Genomic DNA, 21,457 nt, shown 5'->3' with positions numbered 1-21,457 from the left:
AGTCACCAGAAACATTGGGGCGAGAGAAGCCAAAGAGGCGACGATGCGATGCGAGCATGGATGAAACAAGTTTGCAGTTGACCCCCTCTATATCTCCATGCTCCACCACACCTGGATTCCATCGTTGCACGGACGCTGCAAGCCGCTTATATTACGTTGCGAGGTACGGAGGCACGAGCCGCGTCGGGTATACCAGCCTTGACCCGACAAGCGACGCGAAATGAGACGCATGCGTCGCTGAACGAACGTCCCCAGTAGAGAAGACGGGGATTGGCAGGTTTATGCTCAACTCGATTATGGGGGCCCATCACGCCAATCAATCTCATGGTGTGGCTTTCCACTCCGCCACTTTGCCACTCTGGGTCAGGACATTCCACACATCGGGTAACCCGATTCTCGAATGTCACCTACCATCAACACGAGAGAGGTCCCGAGTAGTCAAGCTGGCCACAACCAATAGGTGGGTTGAGCGGGCGACCAATGCACCTCCTGAGACGTCAGGTGCCTTGCTTCGACAGGGCACGTGATGGTCCAAGTTCCGACGACGGGTTCTGGCGAGGCTTGGCTGAGCTGCCTTTGAAGGCGGGGCCACGCATCTCGATGGACAATGGAACATTTGTGCCTCGAAACAAAAGCCTTGGCGATGTGTCACAGGTTACATATTGGAGGTCAGCGGTCTCAAAGTGAGGATTGCATCTTGTGATGGATGATAGAGTGGCGATGGTGGCGATTCAAAGTCGGCTCCGAGGATCTCAAGTGGAGCCCAGCCGTTGATCGCCGACCGCTCCAGTCTCGCGGGCCGTGCAAGGTGGAGATTGTGATTGTGAGCGCTGATGGCACATTTGATAAAATCTGCTGGGTCAGGGGTTGCTGGACAAGTCGTGGTACTGTAGGATATAGCAAGAGCCGGAATGAATTAACCGACTTGGCCTCCCTAACTCTGGAATTCTTCATCAGGTCGAAAGGCGCAGGCCCAGGTGGAGCGCAAGGAAGCGGTCCATTGACACCGATTGACGCAGTTCAGTCGGGGCGGCTCTCATCCGCAGTGCATGTACTTTGTACATACCGAATCAGAGTGCCACTTCTTACCTGACGACCTGGCGATCAATGACTGGAACACGTGCTTTTGGGGCAATGCATGTGATCGACCAAACATGAAATGTGTCGCAAATTTGCTCCTCGTCTCCGAGTCGGATCACACATCCATGACCTCTATTGACCTCTCACGAGGTGTAACAGGTCGCGCGAGCGTCTGCACAAGTTGGGACCAAACGTAACGCTGTCGCTTCTTCATGAGCAATGTCATTCCGTGAAGAGCACAGGCCCCACTGTCCCCACGATGGGCATCGAGATGGGGGGGTGTCAGGATGGAGCGACGGATCTTGGAAAGCAGCGTTCCCTCATTGCGGGGGTAGCGATGATAACCCCTCTACCCCCGGACGTGCTCAAAGCTGACAGAGGTGGATGCTCGTTGGCTAGAGCAAAAGCGTTTTTGTTCTTGCAAGGGGACGGAGGCGCCGGGTGTAGGGGATAGGGGGGAACGGAGATCGCTAGAGTCGCCAAATCCGCCACACACGCCACGCGAGACTAACTTCGCCAACAACGCCTCCGCCGTTGTTGAGTCTGTTGTCCATGTCGTCGGCTGCACGCTCAGCTGTTAATTTCAGGAGCGGGACACGGCCCATGGGGCCGGGGATTAGCGGATAGGCACGAGTCGGTAGATGTGGGATGTGGGGGCGGGGCCGATATCGCGATTCATTCATAATGGTCACAACGACGCCGTCTTAAGACTATCCCCGCAACTTGACGCCGAGTCAACACCATCCCCGCACAACGGTACATTACTCGACCTCTAAAACACTTCCAACTTTCGTTAATTCGCCACAACCCGTCAAACCAAGCCCAAGTCTTGGCAACATGTCTAAAGACATCGAAGCGCAGGTCGCGGCCTCATACTACGACGACAAGAACACCGCCTCGGTCAATGTCGAGGATGCCAAGGAGGTCGCCGGTGAGACCGGCGAGCCGGGTCTCCACCGTGGCCTCAAGGACCGTCACATTCAGATGATTGCCCTCGGCGTAGGTCTCAATCTGCAGGAACTTGTTGGCTGACAGCAGGGTGTCATCGGTACGGCCCTTTTCCTCGGTACCGCGCCTGCTCTTGCGGACGGTGGACCTGTGAGTGTCTTGTCTTCTCAACTCGTCTCGTCTCGTCTCCACTGCCGTTGCTCTCCTCTGGACGGAACTTGTGCATGAGAAGCCCACGGAGTGTCGGAACTTGTTCCAGCCGCAGGAGCCCCGCTTCCTACGGCCCCATATGGTTGAACGACAGCCAATGGCTCGACCGACTCCGGAGGGGCCTGACCTCTGTCGGAGTTGCGTCAGCCAACCGCTATGCGATGCGCTCAAGCATACCAAAAATCGAGATCCGTGCCTGAGGGAATTTTCCTGGACTGGTCTTGGCATCCGAGAATTGTCCCATTCCGAGAACGGTCGTGGCGAGCTTAGCGAAAATTGCAATGCTGACTGTCTACAGCTTGGCATGTTCCTCGGTTTTGCCTGTGAGTCTATTCTTTGCAGAGCGCAGTTTGGAGATCTGGATGCCAAGCACGGCAGCGCTGTCCGCGATCCATAGGGTTGCGGCGCGTGGCTCCGCACAGTCTCAGGCTGCTCTCCACTGGCTTGACAGGAATCCTCGCTGACGCTCAGTGATGGGTACGGTTGTGTACTCGATGATGGCGTGCCTGGGTGAGATGATTGTCCACACTCCGATTGCTGGTGGTCACATCGCGTGAGTCTCACAATAACGGCCGATATGTCGGGTGCTGGTCGCTAACGGATAGCCTTGCACAGCGATACGTCGGCGACAGCATGTCCTTCGCCATGGGCTGGTTCTACTGGTACCTGTGGACTATCCTCTACCCTGCCGAGCTTTCTGCCTGCGCCGTCCTCATCGGTTTCTGGCTCCCGGACGTTAACGTCGCCGTCTGGATTACTGTTTGCCTGTGTGTTTGCACTTTCCTCAACTCGTGGAGCGTCAAGGTCTACGGCGAGAGCGAGTTCTGGTTCGCCCTTACCAAGATTATCCTCATTATCGGCCTTATCTTGGCGTCCGTCATCGTCTCGGCTGGCGGCAACCCCAAGCATGAGGTGATCGGCTTCAAGTACTGGACCGGCGAGAACGGACCCTTCCGCCAGTACCTCGGTATTGAGGGCAGTCTTGGCCAGTTCCTTGGTTTCTGGGCCACCCTCACCCGTGCTGCCTTTGGCTACTGTGGTCTCGAGAACGTCTCCATCGCTGCTGGTGAGGCCGAGGACCCCAAGAACAACATGGCCAAGGCGATCAAGCGTGTCTGGATCCGTATCGTCATCTTCTTCGTGTGCACCACCTTTGTCATCACCCTCATTATGCCGTCGAGCGACCCCAACCTCCGTCTCGGCACTGGTACCGCTGCTTCGTCGCCGTTCGTCCTTGCTTTCTCGCGCGTCGGCATCAAGGCTCTCCCCTCGGTCATCAACGCTGGTGTTCTCTGCTCGGCCACCTCGGCCGCCAGCGCTCACATGTACCTCTCGACCCGTGCTCTCTGGGCGCTCGCGCACAACGGCCGCGCCCCCGCCATCTTCAAGCGCACCAACCGCTGGGGTACTCCTATCTTCTGTGTCATGGTCACCTTTGGCTTTGGCCTCCTTGGCTACACCGCTGCCGGCGACAAGACCGCGTGGCAGATCTTTGACTACTTCTCGTCGATGATTGCCGTCGTCGGTCTCATCTCGTGGTGCGGTATCGCCTTTATCTACATTCGCTTCCACCGCGCCTGCAAGCTCCAGGGCTTCGACCGCGCTCGCCTCCACAAGTACAAGGCCCCCGACTGGATGCAGCCCATCCTCGGCTACTACACTCTCATTTTCTGCGCCATTGTCGTCCTCTTCAACTCGTGGAAGGTCTTCCTCAAGGGAAAGTGGGACACCCCCGTCTTTATTGTCGGTTACCTGCCAATCCCGCTCTTCTTCATCGCGTACTTTGGCCACAAGGCCTTTAAGAAGGACAAGATGATCCCTCTCGAGCTCATTGATCTCGAGACCGACTCGAACGAGGACGACTTTGGCCCTCCCAAGCCCCCTCCCGCTACGCGCTGGGGCCGCATCCTTCACGCCATCATCTAAGGCGTGGGCGTGCAATGTGCATATCATCACATATCGTATCCGCGGGGCCAGCAGGCTGTGGCCGCCGCAATCAATTTTATGTTTCCAGGGGTGTTAGGGTAGTGGGTATCGTGTCGTGCATGTGGGTTCAGAGTACGTAAAAGAATGGGGGGTAGAAAGGGGAGATAAATCATATAGCCGTTGTCCAGTGCTCTCCGCACACGCACATGCATCTTGCATCGAAAAACAGTACTGAGTCAAGGGATATCTATCTGCAGGCGCTCTGACTGATAGTGAGGAGGTTACAACTGTCTTGGATCGTGTCCGTGAGCCCCGCCCTCAACTTGGATGGGACAGCAGGTCAATTCGATCTGCGTCAAGCGGACTCGCTATACTGCGTCTTTGAATCGCGTATGCTGTTTGAGCGTACAGGTGCGAACGAGCAATGCAAGCGAGCCCGATAGCTCTTCTGGACAACCCGATAGCTCTTCTGGACTACCCTATAGCTCTTCTGGACAACCTATAGCTCTTCTGGTCAAACCCCCCACGCTTATCGATGTTATCGTCTAGCCAGCGTGGACTAACAATCACCGACTCCAGACAACGAGCTCAACAGTACCGATTCACCAACGCGTGCAGTATGACGACCTTACACAAGTGTATGCAAAGAGGCTCGTCGACATTCATTCCCGTCCACAACGGGTGTCTATCACATTTAAGGCTACTATCAACGCCTCTTAACGCACCCAGAGGCCGTACTATGGAGGCGTCTATGGGTAAAATCCAAGAGGGGCAAGGAGAGGTGCAGTTCATAAGGGAAAGGGTTTATATACAGACCCAGAATCAGCTCACCATCAAATGGTCGCGTGGCGAAATGGCATCGCGTCTGACTACGATTACTCAAGTTCGTCATCAGGAGATCGCGGGTTCGACCCCCGTCGTGACCTGTAGCTGTTGCAGCTTCTCTTTTGGCCTTGGCATATGCATTTTTGCGTTCCCAAGCTTGGCTGGCTTTTTGTTTTGAGTGGGTTGGAGGTTTGCAAGTGGAGGCAGGGTTCCAACTTTGACCAGGTTCGGCAATGTCGGCCTATTACCCCCGATGATAAGGTCGGTCTCTGCTAACAAACGTACAAGGAGTCATTCCAGATTATGAGATAAGGTTACAAGTACACATCCAAGGGGCCATGATTACTGGCTGCCCTTCTCTGCCCGGTCCATTCGCTTGGGACCATGGCCGCTGCCGTTTGCGTTTCCATTGCCGTTGTTGCCGTTGTTGCCGTTGTTACCGTTGTTGCCGTTGTTGCCGTTGTTACCGTTGTTGCCGTTGTTGCCGTTGTTACCGTTGTTGCCGTTGTTGCCGTTGTTGCCGTTGTTACCATTGGTCCCAGCCTTGGCACTTGACACAGTGACGGAATCGACGATTAATTCCGCGCCCTGTCCGAAGAGCCGGTTGTTGTCGGCGCTAGCGTCGTCGACAAACTCGAGTGGAGCGCCAGTGATAGGGTGAATGTAGTAGTCCTCTTGTTGGTTGAGGCGGACCAAGCCCTTGCCGAGTGAGGGGACGAAGCCGTCCATGAGCGTAAACGTTCCAACGCCGCACACAAGCTGGCGCATCTCGCCCACTTCCTCCTCGACTCCTCCGCGGTCGATGAGCACGCTGGAGCGGTCAGGTGGGTAGAATCCGACACGGTGGATCTTGTAGACCTCGCGCTTGCCGACTAGCCACGTGACCGTCTTGGCAGATCGGTCATACGAGACCTTGAGCACATGCCTGTCGCCTGGGTGGCGAGATGCAACACGCGTGAGGGCAGTGAAGCTCGCGTAGTTGCGCGCCTCGCTGCGGCCAAATGGTAAACGCTCGTAAAGCGCATATACCGCGTCGTTCGTCAAGGCAAAGTCGAAAATCATAAACGTCTCGAAATCTCCATTGACCGCACCGGCCCAGCCGAGAGAGGGGTCGGCCGCGTTGACCCCGAACGGGTTGGCTTGCGTCCCAAACATGGTCGCGCTGATTTGCGCCTCACATGAGGTCACGTAGCCGGCCGCCGTGTCGTGCCCCGGGTATCCGGCACTCGAAGTCGCGTTCGCGAAAACTAGCCATTTGACGTGGTCGATGTCGCCTGGAACGCCGCCGGTCGGGGGAGCAGTGAGGGTGAAAGCCGGCTCGCCTGTTGGTCCGGTTCCCGGCGAGGAGACAGTGAGTCGCCCTCCTTTAGGTTTGGAGGTGCTGGCAATGCCGTCGTCGCCAACGTAGGGCCCAAACCCAAAGTAATTCCACTTGGCGTCGGCGTCGTTTGCCCGGAAACCGCCCTTGAAATCGTCAATGACAGTCGAATAGATGAACCGGTCTTGAGCACGATCGGAGATGGCGGAAGCACCGCGCTGCGATACAGACAGGAGGGCAACAAGGGCGAAGGCCTTCATATTGATGGGCGGGGGCTGTAGGCTTGCGGTGAGGTGGGTAGAACGAGTGTCTCAACATGTCGCGACAACAACGCGCGCCCTTTAGTGATACTGGCTTCACATTTGATCACACGACCGTTGCATAGCCAGGCTGTTGACTAGCGGGCTTGCAGGCTGGGCAAGGAGGAGAAGCAGAGTGCACTGTGCTCTCAGGACAGCCCAGCCCGAAAGAGAGCTCCGGTAAGAGTGTGAACAGACCTATAGGTGCCAAGGGCAGGTTGAACGGCCGATCATCCGCTTTGTGCATTCTGGGCCCAGAATCATGTTTGCCTGGTTGTATCGTCTCACTTGGAGGGTGAATGTCACTGCTACTGCGATAAAGTTGAGTTCACGTCAAAGCTAGCGGGACGCATCGAGGCCTTGATGACAACAGTCCCAATGCTTGTTTGGGTACGCGGCAGATGAGTGGTAAAGAGACATGAAGTGATGGCATACACACTCGCTCTTGTGCAGCTGTGACGGCATTCCGGGCCCATTCCGGGCCATATAGCGGCTTCAAGGGGCCGCGTGCCCTAAACGTCGCAGGACCTATGCTCGTCCATCACGGACAAAACTCTCCCAGCTTGGTGCAATCTCACGCGGGATACAAACTCCTATGCCGGAAGTGTAGCCGCAAACCAGGCACAAGTTGCGTCTGATGGTGGCTTGTGAAACGCGGCGACCGGCCAATATGCAATGTACCGATTACCAGAATGAATAAACACGCAACAAAATCTTGGGTAACTTCCTAGAATGACACCTTTGCCCACCATGTCTCTGATTGCAGCTTGACTGATGCTTTGTACCCTCAAGTCTAGCCACAACCCACGGATCGCCCGTTAAACCTTCGTAACAGGGTCACTCAAGCCACTTCCTCACATTGGAACACTGCATTCCGTTCTTGGAATGCAGCTTGGGCACGCCCACTTGAGCGGTCCGAGAGCCAGAATGGCCGCCGGCCGCCGTTGGATGCCCTGCACGCACGGGATTTCCGGCCAAACACATAATCGCGCAACAATGCAAACCTCGAAGACATTTAACAGATGTTCTCAGAGAGAGGGCCGGGTCCAGCAGATGCATCTAAAGGTGGAGGGGGGGGGGGGCTCAGCGCGCGCACAGGCCAGATAACAAGAGAGCAAGTAGTAGTAGTGGGGTATAGAATGAATATGGTTAACTGGTGATGATGATGGGACCCCTTCTAGAAATGGATTAAGCAAAGAGAAGGCGGTAGAGGCGCTTGTACCAAGGCAAGGAGGCGCGCTCGGCGCGGAACTGGCGCATCTCCTCGACCGTGAGCCAGCTCTTGCGGCCAGTGTCGAGGTCGATGTCGCAGGCACGCTTGGGCCAAGTGCGGATATATGCCCAACTAATGGCGTACATGATGAGCATGACGGGAAGCGAGAGCCAGACCGTGAAGAATCCCTCGGCAGCCACCGCGCCAGTCGGCTTCTCGCCAATGGGCCAGACGGCGGCGTAGAACTGAGCGATGAGGATGAGGACGATGAGGACGACCGAGAGGTACGAGCCCATGACGCCGCCAGTCGCCTGGTAAGGAAGCTCCTCGACCGAGTGGCCTTGGACGGCCCACGCGCGGCGGAAACGAATGTGGGTGAGGCAGATGGTGAGCCAAGTAAACAGGGTCGAGAGGCCGGACAGCGCCAAGAGCCAGGTGAAGACCTTCTCGCCAGCTTTCTCAATAAGGTTGAGGTATGCGATCGGGCCAAAAGCGACAATAAGGGCAACAGCAAAGAGAGGGCGACCCGACTTGTCAACGTAAGTCAGGAACTTTGGGCCGTAACCCATCTCGCAGAGAGCGACAATGGGGCGCGAACCACCATAAATGCACGACATGCCCATGGCCAGCACGGCAAAGACGATGGTGATGTTGACAAACGAGTCGAGACCCCCAATGCTGGCGCGGCGCATAACGATGACAAAGGGCGAGCCGTTGGCACCCACACCTTCCGCGAGAAGCGGCTCGTCGTAAGGGATGGCGAAACCGATGAGAAGAATAAGAGAGAGATATACGACGACGATACGCCAGAAGATGTTCTTGATAGCCGAGGGCATGGTCTTGCGGGGGTTAGGCGTCTCAGTGGCTGCGAACGAGACAATTTCGGAACTGCCTGTCAGAGAAACTGTAGCAGAAACGAGACGATGACACTTACCCAGCGTAAGAGAAAGCGGCAGTGATGAACACGCTGCACACGCCCTTGAAACCGTTTGCGAACGCTCCTGGATCGTGCCAATACCTAGCGCCGATGTAATTTTCGTACACAGTCCCCGCAGGGCCACCGCCACAGACGCAGATGACAGCGATGAAAAGGAACATGATGACGACGAGTAGCTTGAGCGCCGAGACCCAGAACTCAGTCTCTGCGTATCCAAGCGTACCGAACAAGGCTCCAATGATGATGATGACGAAAAAGATGGTGTACCAGGCGGCGAGGGGAATGTTGGCCGCGTTCTGCCAGTACATCACTGTAGACGTCGCGACTGTGATTTCCAGAGGAAGAGTGACGGCCCACTGGAAAGCATAGTTCCATCCGAGAGCACACCCAAGTGCAGGATCAAGCATGCGACTGGCGAGTGTGAAGAAACCGCCAGAAACCGGGTAGACGATAGCAAGCTCACCGAGAGCTTGGGCGATCTACTTGTTAGATGGAGAGGCCTAGGTGGACTCACGAAGAAGACCATAACACCCATAATAGTCCAGGCAAGAAGAATACCAGCGGGACCACCGACCGACAGAGCATAACCAGAGCCGACGAACAGACCCGTACCGATGGCACCTGATGTAAGTATGCTTGATTCTGGTTTGGATCTCGCGCAAAGGATGGAGTTGCAAGGGCAACACGTGACCGGGTCACAGCTAACCGAAACCTTCAGGATGATGTGAGACTATGTTTGACAGATAAAGTATTCAGTCAACCGACACTTGGCAACAAGAGTTGGAGTGGCGGCTTCATAGCGGTACTGGGAGATCTCAGACTCAAACTCACCGCCGACAGCAATCATCTGCAAGTGACGTGGCCGCATCTTCTGCTGGAGCATCGGGTTGTCGTAGGCAAGGAGCTCTGGTGGGATGTCACCGTGTGCGATGAGGCCGCTGCATGATCAGCTCGGTCCTTGTGGTCTTATTTTAGGCAGCCCGGTCTAAACCCCGACGCCGCATCAACTTGACGCACCGAGTACTTCCGGGAGCGCGCTTGAAGGACTCGAGGTTGAGGCCTGCGCGCGTGGCCCATGACTCCTTGGAGGGATCATAGTAGGTCTCTTCCTGGCCGGAGAGGATCGCGTCATAGGTAGTATGGCCGTTCGAAGACGACTTTTCAAACTTGTCGTAACTCATGAAGGCGGGAAGGGCGACCAGCGGGGAGACGGAAGTGGGAGGAGAAGGGGGAGAGCTGGGTCGCAGGTCGCGGCGAGGCGGATAAGTCGACGATATGGTTAAGGGCGGTCGCGGACCGAGGCGATATTGCTATAACAAGAGACAGAGAGGGGGGTTGTATCTCTGGTCTCGGAGTGGGCTAGTTTTGAACGAGTGAGGTGAGGAACGTGGATAAGGCAATGTGGGGAGTGACCGGGGTCTCTTGAGGTCCTTAGCCTCGAAGCGGTAAGAGAGAGAGAGTGAGCTGATAGATGGAGAAGTTTGAAGGGAAAGAGGCGTCCGGCTAGCGGTTTGAGGCTTGAGGGCAACGAGGATGCATGGTGCAGGGCATGTAGCCTCGTGTGCGCACGGGGCCCAAAAAGAGCGATCATGTCCGACAGGCTCCGTCCACTACCTGACGGCCTCTGTGTATCATGCCCGAACCAAATATCATTGGGAAAGGGCCCTCCTCGTGCCAACTACCCAATATCGTCGCACAGTCGTTGGAGAAAGGGTCTGACAGGACTAGAGGGCGTAACGCAAACTGTGGGGCCAATGTCCGCCCAAGCCCAAGGAGCAGACGAGAAACTTGCATGCCCCTTACCCTGGTAGAGGCTGCAACTTGTCCTGGTCGCCCGTTTAGCCGTGTCCAAGCGAGCCGCGCAAACTCTTGTGATAAGTCACTGACGAAGATTGACCCTTGGGCCAATAACTCATTCCGTTGACCATCTGCCAGACCCCCCAGATCTTGCTCACCCTGAACGAAAAACGAAAACCAGTTACTCCGTACTACACTAATGTTGGGGAGGGCTGGGCGTGGCCTTACTGGCTCATTGCATGTAAGACGTCAGAGCTGGCGACGAGAATAGTCGGGATGATGAGGCCAGGTCCAGGAATCTATATCACAGAGGCCTGTGCGTGGTGCACACTAAAGGGTGACGGCAGTGCGAGGGTGCACATGGCACCGTATTTTCAACGTGGTGACGTGCTTTTATCAGCGAGAGTACGACACGGTGGATGAACTGCAAGACGCGGTGATAGACCATTGTTCAGGGCAGCGTGGTCATGGCATGGTCCTGGCAACAGCGTTCTCATGTACCTCTGCAGCCAGCCGCGCCCAGAAATGCAGAGGTCGGTGGCGAAACAAGTTGTGCAACGTGTGGCGTTGTTTCTGACGGCAATTTTAACGTCTGCTCTTTCGATCGCTCGTACAGGCCACCGCTATCAGATCTAATCAGCAGATTCACACTTTGTAGTTATGTTCATTGTCCATTGTTTGCGGTCAATCGATTGTATCGGTGGCTTTCAGGCCGCCTCGAAAGTGATCAGAGCACATGCACGGTCCAGGAGAAGCGTTCGGCGGCCGAGTTGGCTGCAAACTTGCAGCAAACCTTGTTCTCCCCGAACTCACATGGGGTGGGAACGTCTCGCACGCCTGGCTCGTGCTACATTCCTCGCTCTCTGAACAGCTGAACCCAAACCCAACCAAAAACATGACTGTCTTGATTGCGGCATAGAAGCCACCGCACAGGCTTCTGCACGGCGTCCAGCGCGTGCAGAACGCACAGCATGCCAAGCATAAGCACGATTATAGGGCAAGTTCTTGCTCTCGCACCTGCAGTGAAACGTGTACACACCTCCACCCGGCTCAAGACCGAGAGCTTCTTCCACATTGGTTATCTGCTGCATCTCTACAAATCCTAGTTATCTGCTTCTTCTTCTCCTTCTTTCTCCTTACGAATACGATTGTTGTGGCTGTTCAGGCAGCGCATAGTGTTCTGCCTTACGCGCTGGTTGAGATATGACCATGGCCGCGCCAGCACCAAACGCGTTGTGCTCAAATGGGATGGTTGGGGTTATTGGTGTGATGCGTACCAACGTTGGCATTGTCAGAGCTGCCATGTCCGCTCAAGAGTCCCTCGACCTCGTTCTTGATCTTGTGCAATAAGCCGCCAGGACCCGATCCCGACGAGCTCGTGTGAGCACCGTCAGTGCCGTGCGAGGCCTTGTCCGTCATGTGGCCGGAACCAGTGTTGGTGACGCCGGCGCCCTCGGAGCCAGGAAGGCCATGACGTCCCGTGACGGCCGAACCCGAATTCATAGGGTCGGTGGTGCCGTATGTGTTGGTTCCCGGTGTAACCTTGTCCATAACTTTGTCCTTCGCGGTACCAGGCTCGTGCGTGCCAGTCATGCCCGAGCCGTGGGTGCCAGTAACGCCAGCGCCCTGGTGGGTGTTGTGGTGGGTGTTGTATTCATGAGCGGCTACACCACCAGCGCCTGCGCCGAGGGCACCTGCGCCGAGAGCTGTACCAGCGCCAGAGTGGTGGCCCTCGGAGCCTGGCATGCCGTGCTTGCCTGTGACGGCCGAACCCGAGTTCATAGGGTCGGTGGTGCCGTATGTGTTGGTCCCCGGTGTAAACTTGTCCATAACTTTGTCCGTCGTGGTACCGGGCCCGCGCGAGCCAGTCATGCCCGAGCCGTGGGTGCCAGCAACGCCAGTGCCGTGGTGGGTGTTGTGGTGGGTGTTGTATTCGTGGGCGGCTACACCACCAGCGCCTGCGCCGAGGGCACCTGCGCCGAGAGCTGTACCGGCGCCAGAGTGGTGGCCCGCGGTGCCAGGAGCAGCCTGGTAACCAGGGTCGCGGGCGCCCATCATACCGGTACCAGCAGTACCAGTGTGTCCCTCGGAGCCTGGCAAGCCGTGCTTGCCCGTGACAGCGCTGCCAGAATGGGCAGGGTCGGTAGAGCCATAAGTGTTTGTACCAGGCGTGACCTTGTCGATAGCTTTGTCCTTCGTGGTACCAGGCCCGTGAGTGCCGTGATGGGCTGCAAGCCCTGCAGTACCAGCTCCGGCCGCAACGCCAGCAGCGCCAGTACCTGTGTGGTGGCGGTCGCCTGTCTCACCAGTACCGGTGGTGCCTGTGATGGATTCACCAGCGGCCGGCTCTGGGCTGAAGTCGTCGCGACGGAACTCGTCCTTGGAGATACCCATCTTGTCGAGAGCCATTTTCATTTTGGCGTCCTCGGCAGTCATGCCCTGAGTGCGCACAGCTTGAGCAGCGGATGAGCCGTCGTCTGGAGAGCGCTCTGTGGCGGGAAGCGACGAGAGGTCGACGTTGCCATGCGTGCCGCCAGTGCGGCCTCCGGAACCGGGAGCTCCATGGCGACCGGTAAGAGCCGAGCCAGAGTTGGTGGGGTCGGTAGTCCCGTACGTGTTTGTGCCGGGGGTAACTTTGTCAATGATCTTGTCCTTGGTGGTGCCGGGGCTGTGGGATCCCGTCACACCGGCCGCGTGGGATCCTGCCACACCCGTGTGTTGCTGATTGTACTCGTGGGAAGCGACGCCGCCGGCACCCGCGCCGAGGGAACCAGCGCCAAGTGCGGTGCCAGCACCGTGGGTAGCACCGTGGGTACCAGTAGCACCGTGGGTACCAGTAAAGCCGGTGGAAGAGAACCCGGATTCGCCGACGGTGGGCGCGTGGCGACCTTCAGTGCCGGGGAGACCGTGCTGGCCCGTGACAGGGTTGCCAGACTCTGACTATTAGGGTGTGAAGCGGTAGTTGACTTACGCATCGGGTCGGTCGAGCTGTACGTGTTGGTGTTGGTGTTGAAGCCGGCACTAGTGTTGGGAGGGGCGACCCCGCTGCCGAAGCCGCCGGGCATGTCAGCGACGCCCATTCCCTCCCTGCGCTCGTCGCGATGGGTGGGGTTCATGGTTGGTAGTTCGTTGGAAGTCGTTACTGAGAGATTGGAATTAGTCTGATTACTCAGAGATATGATTCTGGACGTTGGACAGAGAGCAGTGATGGTCTTTATAGCGTGAAAATGGTGGCGATACAATCAAGCTTGCCTCTCTCCCTCGGGCGGTGGAGCGTGAAGCCGCGTTCGTTGGGGGAGCGGAGCAGTGAAGCCCGTTCCGTCAGTGAGTGCTCATGCCCACCACCCAGCAATGAGGTCATACCCCGAGCTCCATGCAAGCATGGTGAGAGGACAGCAGCCAAAGGATAATCGAGGATGTGCTCCACAGTCAGTAGACATGCAGTTGGCTCGATGGATGAGTTGGAAAGAGAAGGCTGCACGAGGAGTGATGTCATGTTGATGGCGACCAAGAGTGCCTGTTGACAACCAGCGTCTAGCTGGCTGCTGCGGGGTAGGTGTTTCACCAGCGGGGTGCGTGGCGACAAGATCCAGGACCACATGGTGTAGTTATCTCGGCGTTCCACGATGACGACATCTCGTCGCAGAACAATGTACCTCTCGGCGCAGTCAGGACCAAGCCAGGCAGGTCCGCGGCCAATGACGGGGCTGTGAGGCTGACATTGCCAAAAAAAACGCATGTGGAGCATGTGTTGATGGGGGTCGTCGCCGTGACTCTGGCGGCCATACACTGTGATGAGCAAAATGTGAGGAGTCTTTTGTCAGTTCGATCATTATTGTGGTGGAGTTGCTCCGCTTTTCCGTGGGGTTCCCGCTTGGGCCAATTGCATTCCGTTCCGAATGCGTCATGGGCACGTCAGCGAGAGAGAAATGACGAGGCTCGAAGGCTTTGGCAAGTATCGGACACTGCGACCTTGTCGAATGACCCGACCGCCAGCGGGTGTGTCTTTCCACAGCAACCGTGCCTATCGTGTCTACCAACCTTGATGTCATCGAGTTGAGAGCAGTTGACTCCACAGCAGCACAATCCGGAGACTGAGACTGACATCTTTCCCGGCGGCTTTCGTACTCCGTCCTTATGGAACAGCACTCGAGTGGCGGATGCTCGCAGCACTCAAGTGCCTGTATACCACACTCCCCCCGTCCTGTTGTAGTTATTGCTTCATCACATTGTCCATCATATTGTCCACGACGTGTGCACTTTACTCCGGGAGCGCGTTGAGCGCAGCGATGAGCTCCTGCATCCCGTTCGTCTCGTCGTAAAAGTCGAGATTAATAATTGCACGCGGTCGGCGACACTCCATCGCCTTGTTGAGGAGCCACCGGACGAGGCGGGCGTTGACACCGCCCTCTGGGCCGGTATCGCTACCCCCTCCACCGCCACCGCCACCGCCACCGCCGATTTTGCCGAACAGGCTCGCGCCGACTGACAGAACCTGCGACATGCCGCCGGCCGAGCCGCCCGACGCCATCCAGTGCGGCGGCGCTCCGGGAAACTTGCCAGCGGACGCAAAGGCGATCGTCATGGGATGGTTGGGGCCGACACCCGCACCGCGCCCATCACATGTCGAGTCGACGTAGTTGGTGACACCGCTTGTCTTGTCGGCAATGTTGTCGGTGTCGTACCTGAAGTAAGCACGGAAAATATGACAAGGGGAGAGAGAGGGAAACACACCAGTCGTGGATGCGGAACTGGGTGCCGTGCCAGTCCTGGTCAAAGCCGTCTGCCTGGTTGTCTGGCCACCGCATGGGCTTGAGGCCCTGGCCGTTCGGGAACTGGTCGTCGCTCTTCTTGCCGAAGCGACTGAAGAAGATGCCCTTGCCGCGCACTTCGCCCAGCGTTGGGAAGTTCTCATCGAACCGCCACATTCCTGACGACAGTGCATCCTGTACGAGCTGCGGGAACTGCTCAGCGTCCTCCTGCTCCTGCTTGATCGACAGGATGACAGTCTCGCGGGGATTCTGGCGCAAGAATTCCTCGATCCACTCGACCTGCTGGCGGAGCGTCGAGTTTTGCGCCTGGACGCCGTGGAAGGCTGGTGTGAGCAAAGGAAACTTGCGGTGGACGGCGGACGTGTGCGTACACTCCGCACAGAAGAGTAGATTTCAAAAGGAGGCGCGACTTTTATGTCTCGGAGATGATGCCGTCTCCGAACCATCCCAAGTGACACATCCATGGCTGACCATTCAAGGCACATGTGGATACGTTGAAACCTCAACGACACTGATGCGCGATATTCTGAGACTCACTCTGCAGCTCGTTACCAACAGCCTTGAGACGGATGTCGAAGAAGCGGATGCCATGCTGGAGCTGCTGGCCGACATCGTGATTCTGGCACTGAGAGATAAAGCCGCCGAAAAGCGCCGCTGACTCGTGGGTTCCGGGAATGGTGAGATCCGCAAGCGCGCGGTCGTCCGGGAGGCCGCTCATCCAGTTGTTCATGTTGCAGGCTGGGAGGACCACGATCTTGTCCTCCTCGACGGCGTAGGCCAGTGCGTTGTTGGCGTTGAGGCGGCGCCAACCACGGCGGCGGTCATCATCGTTGGGTGGTGGGACGTCAACACTGCCGTTGTCGAGCTCGAGTTGGATGTTGTCGCCCGGGTTGGCTTCGACGACAAAGTGGTGTCCGTCAATCGAGATGTTGACACCGTTGCCGTTGGCGCTGGCGGCAGTGACTTGGCGGCCGGGAGCGATGATGCGGATGGTCATGGTGTGAGTGGATGGATGTGTTGGTAGTGAGCGATTGGGCAACAGGGCGAACTATGTTGCCGAGACGAGCTTATATTGGGTTCTGTCAACAGCTGCCGAGCCAAGCCTCGATCGCGGTTGTGCGCAGCGAGGAGGAGGAAAGGACGCTCCGGTCTTTCCGCAGTCTCGGATGACCCAAGGTTGCCGCTTTGAGACGTGAAACCCAGAGTTTGCTGTTCCTGTTGACTAACAGTGACGGCCTAGCCCAGGAATGGTAGGCTCGTAGGGGAGGAATAGTAGGTCTTCGATTGATTTAAGAGGAGAAGAGGAGAAGAGGACCCGAGTCCCGGGCAATTCAGCCTTCGGGAATGACATCATGATCGACAGATGGTGCCGGCAACTTTAATCTCTCGGTCCAATTGTCATGCGCGGAAGCGGGGGTGAGCTGACGACCAAGACGTGGGACCATTCTTCATTTGTTTCTGACGGTCACAAACGTGCGGGACAACTCACGAGGGCTGAGATATCCAACAAGAGCTTTGGTCGATTCGGGTGTAAACATTGCGGCTATCAGTGTGATCGGCGTGTCTGGGCGTACACATGTCGGTTTGTACCTGGGAATATGCATGAGAAACTCCAAGTTCTAGTCGTCGTCTGATTGCAAGGCTTCAATTGCTTCACTCTGACACTGTGCGGATGCATGAGCTGCTCATAGCATGAGCTGCTCATAGCAGGCATAGTGGATGTGAAGCTTGTCGTAGCTGGTCAACTGAAGCCGGAATTTGCCGTGTTTCAATTTAAACCGCGATGGAACACAACAGTTTGTTTGCTCAAACTGCAAAGACCAACACCAAACCAGGGCCATGCACTGAAAACGTCCTTGGAAGTTACTGACATTGTCTGTATGTATCCTGCACCGGGAAGGACACAGTGGGATGGAGAAAAAGAAGAACAAGTCCAATCTCGGAATTCAAAATTCCAGCGCAGTTCAATTGGCGCAGCGGTTAGCGCGGCAGATTGCAATGCAGAAATCTGTAGGTCCTTGGTTCAATTCCGAGATTGAACTTTTTTCGAGTTGGAGCCGTCAGATTCGAGCGGCAGGTCCGCGGGGTGCGGCAGGCATCTTAGCTTAGGTCTACGGGCTAAGTAGATGTACTGCGAGGTGTGGCGGCGCGGTGGCTTGTGCGACGTCCTCGTCGCATAAGGTAAAGAAAATCAGCCGGGAGCAAAACCACGCGGAAAGTGGAGCATTACAACTGGAGGCAGTTTCCAACAGGGCAGTCGGACTCGATCACGTGACATTTTCCTAGGCCTGCGTTCACAGCACGAGTTGCTGAAGTGATATGCATCTCGGTATGTGGCTGGAGGCGACAAGTTCAACTTGGATGGACTGTCACGCTGCCGCTCTGACTCTGCTTCGGGCTTCGGCTCCCAATGAATGCCTCGAGCAGGGTGAGTCGCCTATGAGTGGGGCGAAAGTGATGCCAGATCGCAGCATGCAACCTCCTGACAGGCTTTCGAATCTTAAACCAACCGCAAGGTAACTCAATGATAGTTATCGAGGTCGCTGGATGATAAGCATTCCCGACATTGTAGACGTTTGGAGCCAACGTGCCGAACTCGGGTCAAAGATGGTTTGTGCGGCATCTTCTCGTGTGTGCGTGTGTGTTTGAGAGCAATCGACAAGAGCCAACGTGACGATGAAACATCTGAAGCTGACCTCAGCTCCATCTATAATTCAAGTGTGCATGAGTCAGCTCACCCCTGCCAGTAACGCGGTGCCCGTGGTGAGAGCATCTCATGGCCTATTGAGCGGCGTTGCGCGCACGGTGGTCGCGACCCATGCACCGGTTCATAAAAGCCGGTCGCATGTAGTGATGGCCGTATGTGCCCTTTCTCTCCGACGCCACCACCCCATCTCCGTCCAGCCCGCAAAAGACAGCCACTGATTACACGGCGGCGACGAACACACGTCGTCGAGGTAAACATGGGGCCCGTGGCGCCGGGTGCGGACGACAAACACGCGCTGGACCAACACATGCTGCTGCCTTCTTCCTCTCAGCCGCTTTCGCAACCTCCTCATCACTCATCCTCATCTACGGTTGTGGGCTTCTTCTCCAAGCTCCTGCGGCAGACTCGACCTGTGGTAGTCGAACCCGAAAGAGAGAGTGAGTCTAACTGCTGCTGGCCGAGCCAAGCTGACAACAGCGGAACACAGCTATTCCGCACCAACTAGAGCGTCACTAGCGAAAGACATTCGTGTGGAGATGGCGACCAAGGAGAACCGTGAGTCCGTAATCTAGCCTCTCTGCTCTCGTATCGCAAAACTGACCACAGTCCCGCCTGTGGGCTCGCCCCAATGGTATGGGAGCACGGTCTCCTCCGCGAGTGACACAACACACGCGAGCCGGCACACTACTCCCAAGCGCACAGTCCAGCGCGCACTTATACCCATGGAGGACACGACAACCAGACCTGCCTCTGCACCTGCCAACACGCTGGGCCTGACAACAGAGGTGGAAGCGGGGAGTGATGAGCCTCTGCGCCGGCCGTTGAGCGAAATGAGTAAGGCAGACGTGTGCGCACGCAGACGCGAGAGCAAGACCAACAGCCCCGCTTCCACCAAAAGCCAGATGTCGACAAAGAGCGCACTGTCGACCAAGAGCTTACCGTCGGTAAAGAGCCCACTGTCAACCAGGAGTGCAGTGTCCACCAAGAGTGCGGTGTCCAGCAAGAGCGTCGTGTCCTGCAAGACTACCGTGTCCACCAAGACGGCCGTGTCCATCAAGAGTACGGCTCCCAAGACTCCCAAAACCGAGTCTGTACACAAGTCACGGTCGCTCAAGTCGACCACCCCCAATCCTGTACCCTCCTACGCAGCGCCAACGAGTGCCAGCCGCGCTTCGGCAGCGCCCACCGTTAGACGACAGCCGAAGAGCCCTGCCCCACCAGCGTCTACCAGCAAGGTCGCCTCCGGGTCGCCAGCCAAGGTCACGCCCGTTGCACGCAGACGACGAAACACTCTCACCAAGACTCCCAAAAGCCTCCGTATCAGGTAAGTTCCGCAGCGTAAGTCCGTAAGCTGATGTCAGTACCACGTACAAGTCATCGCCCTCCATCGCTGAGAAAGGGTCGCCATGCCGTCGCGCCGAGGCGTGGGCCAACGCCTTACCCTCAAGCCCGCGCCGCCGCAGTTCAGCGAACCCAGTTGCGCGGGATCCATTGTGCTCCCCCCTCAGCCCCAAGCTGCCGAGGGTGCGCACACGCAAGACAATAGAACACGCACGTGCTAAATTGGCAGGCAACAAGGTGGCCATGCCTGAAGGAAAGATGGCTGTGGACGCAGGCATCCGAAACGGCGATAGTCCCGTGACGCTCCGCAGCAAGACTGGGTACAACGACACGCCGCAGCGCACCACCCATCTTACCGACGCAGCCGTGAGCACCCCCACGAAGCGATCCATCTCGAAGCTTCAGGCGAAAGCGGCGGCCAAGCACGAAGTGCGCGCGCTGCTCAAGGCGAGCCGGAATCGCGTGAACGGCCCCGCCGCAGAGCTGATCGCGGCAGCGCAGGAGGTGCTCGGCGGTGCGGTCAAGGACTTGGAGGAATCGCGCTCACCTCCCACTGCCTCGCAATCACTTGCCGCAGAAGCGCAAGCCGAGCCTGTCTGCTGCAAATGCAGAGCTAGCCTCTCGGCCGCGGCCGAGTCGTCGGGCTCGTCGACTCCCTCCGAAAAGTGAGTCTCGTCAAGGGTGTCGCTGACATCAGAATCCTCATCCCCACCAGTCCACCGCGACCCTTTCTTGGCCCTCCCTTTCTCGCGGAGGTGGGGTCACTCGCTGCCCAACTGGCGCGACGCCGCTCCAGCCTAACCCCCCTTGTGGCTGTTCCGATTTCTAGTGGTTTCACCTTGCCACCAATTCCTCCGACCGGCCCGACTGTGTCTTCGCTAGCTAAGGCGAACCCCACCAGCGAGCTCAAACCCATGCAAGCGATGTTGCATGCCACACCTGAAATGCTCCAGGCCGCTGTCCAGGGACTGAAGCATATTGTGCCGACGTCCTTGCCCGTTCCCAGTGCTGCGCCAAGAGTTGCGGCGGCGGACATCCAAATCACATCTGGCTCGACCAGCACTACCACGGGCGTCGCCACCACCGTGACCACCAGTGTCTCAGCTGGTCCTCGGATTCCCTCGCCCCCGCCACCGAGCACGGACCAGTAAGTAGGGTTCTTTGTCTATGCTAATCATAGGGGTACACCGAGTCGGTCGCTGCAGGGCGTATTGGCGCCGGTCGACCTGATCAAGAATGCGCGTTTCGGCCTCAAGCCTGTTGGCAACGCGCACGGGGCAGCGGTGCGTAATGAGCGACGACTGTGGTAAACATGCGCGGCTCGCGGCGTGCGAGGGTCCACCTCGGCGCGGAGACATGTGGAACGATGGTGTAGGTGATGAGGGTGGAGTGGACGAAGAATAAAGGCTATGATTTGAGGGGCAACGATATATTGATTGTGGAGAGCAGACTTGTACGATGCAGGGTTGGTTGGCAGCTTGGGCGTGTAATGATTGCAGTGGGTCTCACCAGTGCTTGTAATCTGGGCTGATTAGATGATCTTGACCATAAGATCTTGGTGGAACCAGGAAAAGTTACAGGCACGAAACACTATCACGCACCGCCTTGCGAGGTTCTGGCCCTCGACATTTCACCAGCTACAAACTAAACATGAAGTTCCTGCGATGAGATTGAGGCAAATCGCCTCGAACGCTGGCCTCTGTGGAAAGATAAGATGGCGAGCAACATGGCTCTCTTCCTCATCGAACCCGACCACTTCTCCGCCTCCCTACATCGAGTCACTCAAGACACCTCCAGCGTCACATCCCAAGCCACCGAAGCCCGCTCGAGCCTCCTCTTCAGCCCACCTCCTCCACCGACCTCCACTTACAACACCGTCTCCACACACCGCAATGGCAGTCGATGAGCCCATTCGTAGAGTCGAGAGAGCTCTGCGCAGCGCAGGCTACGAGCTCCTCCCCAAAAAGAATGGCGGTTCGCATTTCAAGTGGGCCCATCCCGACGATTCTCGTTCCACACCCCTGTCTGTCGTGCAGCACGGGGGCATGGTCAAGGGCGGCAACGTACTAGCGCTCCAGAAAGCT

The 21,457-nt window shown here is 57.1% G+C and overlaps 6 protein-coding genes across 6 annotated transcripts; 2 read left to right on the top strand and 4 right to left on the bottom strand.

Moving 5' to 3' along the window:
- Positions 1-1,917: 1,917 nt before the first annotated feature.
- CcaverHIS019_0200380 (uncharacterized protein) lies at positions 1,918-4,164 on the top strand (the record flags this gene model as incomplete). The annotated part of the gene is made up of 5 exons (XM_060597005.1): positions 1,918-2,079; positions 2,119-2,178; positions 2,537-2,561; positions 2,710-2,791; positions 2,844-4,164. 5 exons carry the CDS (start codon positions 1,918-1,920, stop codon positions 4,162-4,164), a joined length of 1,650 nt encoding a protein of 549 aa, XP_060453942.1.
- Positions 4,165-5,331: 1,167 nt separating this feature from the next.
- On the bottom strand, positions 5,332-6,567 carry CcaverHIS019_0200370 (uncharacterized protein; the record flags this gene model as incomplete). The annotated part of the gene is made up of 1 exon (XM_060597004.1): positions 5,332-6,567. The coding sequence occupies one exon, from the start codon at positions 6,565-6,567 to the stop codon at positions 5,332-5,334; it is 1,236 nt and encodes a 411-aa protein (XP_060453941.1).
- A 1,227-nt stretch (positions 6,568-7,794) lies between these two features.
- inda1 (uncharacterized protein) lies at positions 7,795-9,937 on the bottom strand (the record flags this gene model as incomplete). Its single annotated transcript, XM_060597003.1, has 5 exons — positions 7,795-8,707; positions 8,754-9,235; positions 9,271-9,377; positions 9,588-9,694; positions 9,774-9,937. The coding sequence occupies 5 exons, from the start codon at positions 9,935-9,937 to the stop codon at positions 7,795-7,797; spliced, it is 1,773 nt and encodes a 590-aa protein (XP_060453940.1).
- A 1,855-nt stretch (positions 9,938-11,792) lies between these two features.
- On the bottom strand, positions 11,793-13,669 carry CcaverHIS019_0200350 (uncharacterized protein; the record flags this gene model as incomplete). Its single annotated transcript, XM_060597002.1, has 2 exons — positions 11,793-13,489; positions 13,525-13,669. The coding sequence occupies 2 exons, from the start codon at positions 13,667-13,669 to the stop codon at positions 11,793-11,795; spliced, it is 1,842 nt and encodes a 613-aa protein (XP_060453939.1).
- A 1,145-nt stretch (positions 13,670-14,814) lies between these two features.
- Positions 14,815-16,322, bottom strand: CcaverHIS019_0200340 (uncharacterized protein; the record flags this gene model as incomplete). The annotated part of the gene is made up of 3 exons (XM_060597001.1): positions 14,815-15,238; positions 15,288-15,648; positions 15,863-16,322. 3 exons carry the CDS (start codon positions 16,320-16,322, stop codon positions 14,815-14,817), a joined length of 1,245 nt encoding a protein of 414 aa, XP_060453938.1.
- A 1,966-nt stretch (positions 16,323-18,288) lies between these two features.
- Positions 18,289-20,683, top strand: CcaverHIS019_0200330 (uncharacterized protein; the record flags this gene model as incomplete). The annotated part of the gene is made up of 6 exons (XM_060596999.1): positions 18,289-18,469; positions 18,510-18,587; positions 18,639-19,356; positions 19,394-20,038; positions 20,071-20,520; positions 20,554-20,683. 6 exons carry the CDS (start codon positions 18,289-18,291, stop codon positions 20,681-20,683), a joined length of 2,202 nt encoding a protein of 733 aa, XP_060453937.1.
- Positions 20,684-21,457: the final 774 nt, after the last annotated feature.

Source organism: Cutaneotrichosporon cavernicola (genome assembly GCF_030864355.1).
Source record: "Cutaneotrichosporon cavernicola HIS019 DNA, chromosome: 2".
Lineage (NCBI taxonomy): Eukaryota > Fungi > Basidiomycota > Tremellomycetes > Trichosporonales > Trichosporonaceae > Cutaneotrichosporon > Cutaneotrichosporon cavernicola.
This window is presented reverse-complemented; position numbering and strand designations above follow the sequence as displayed.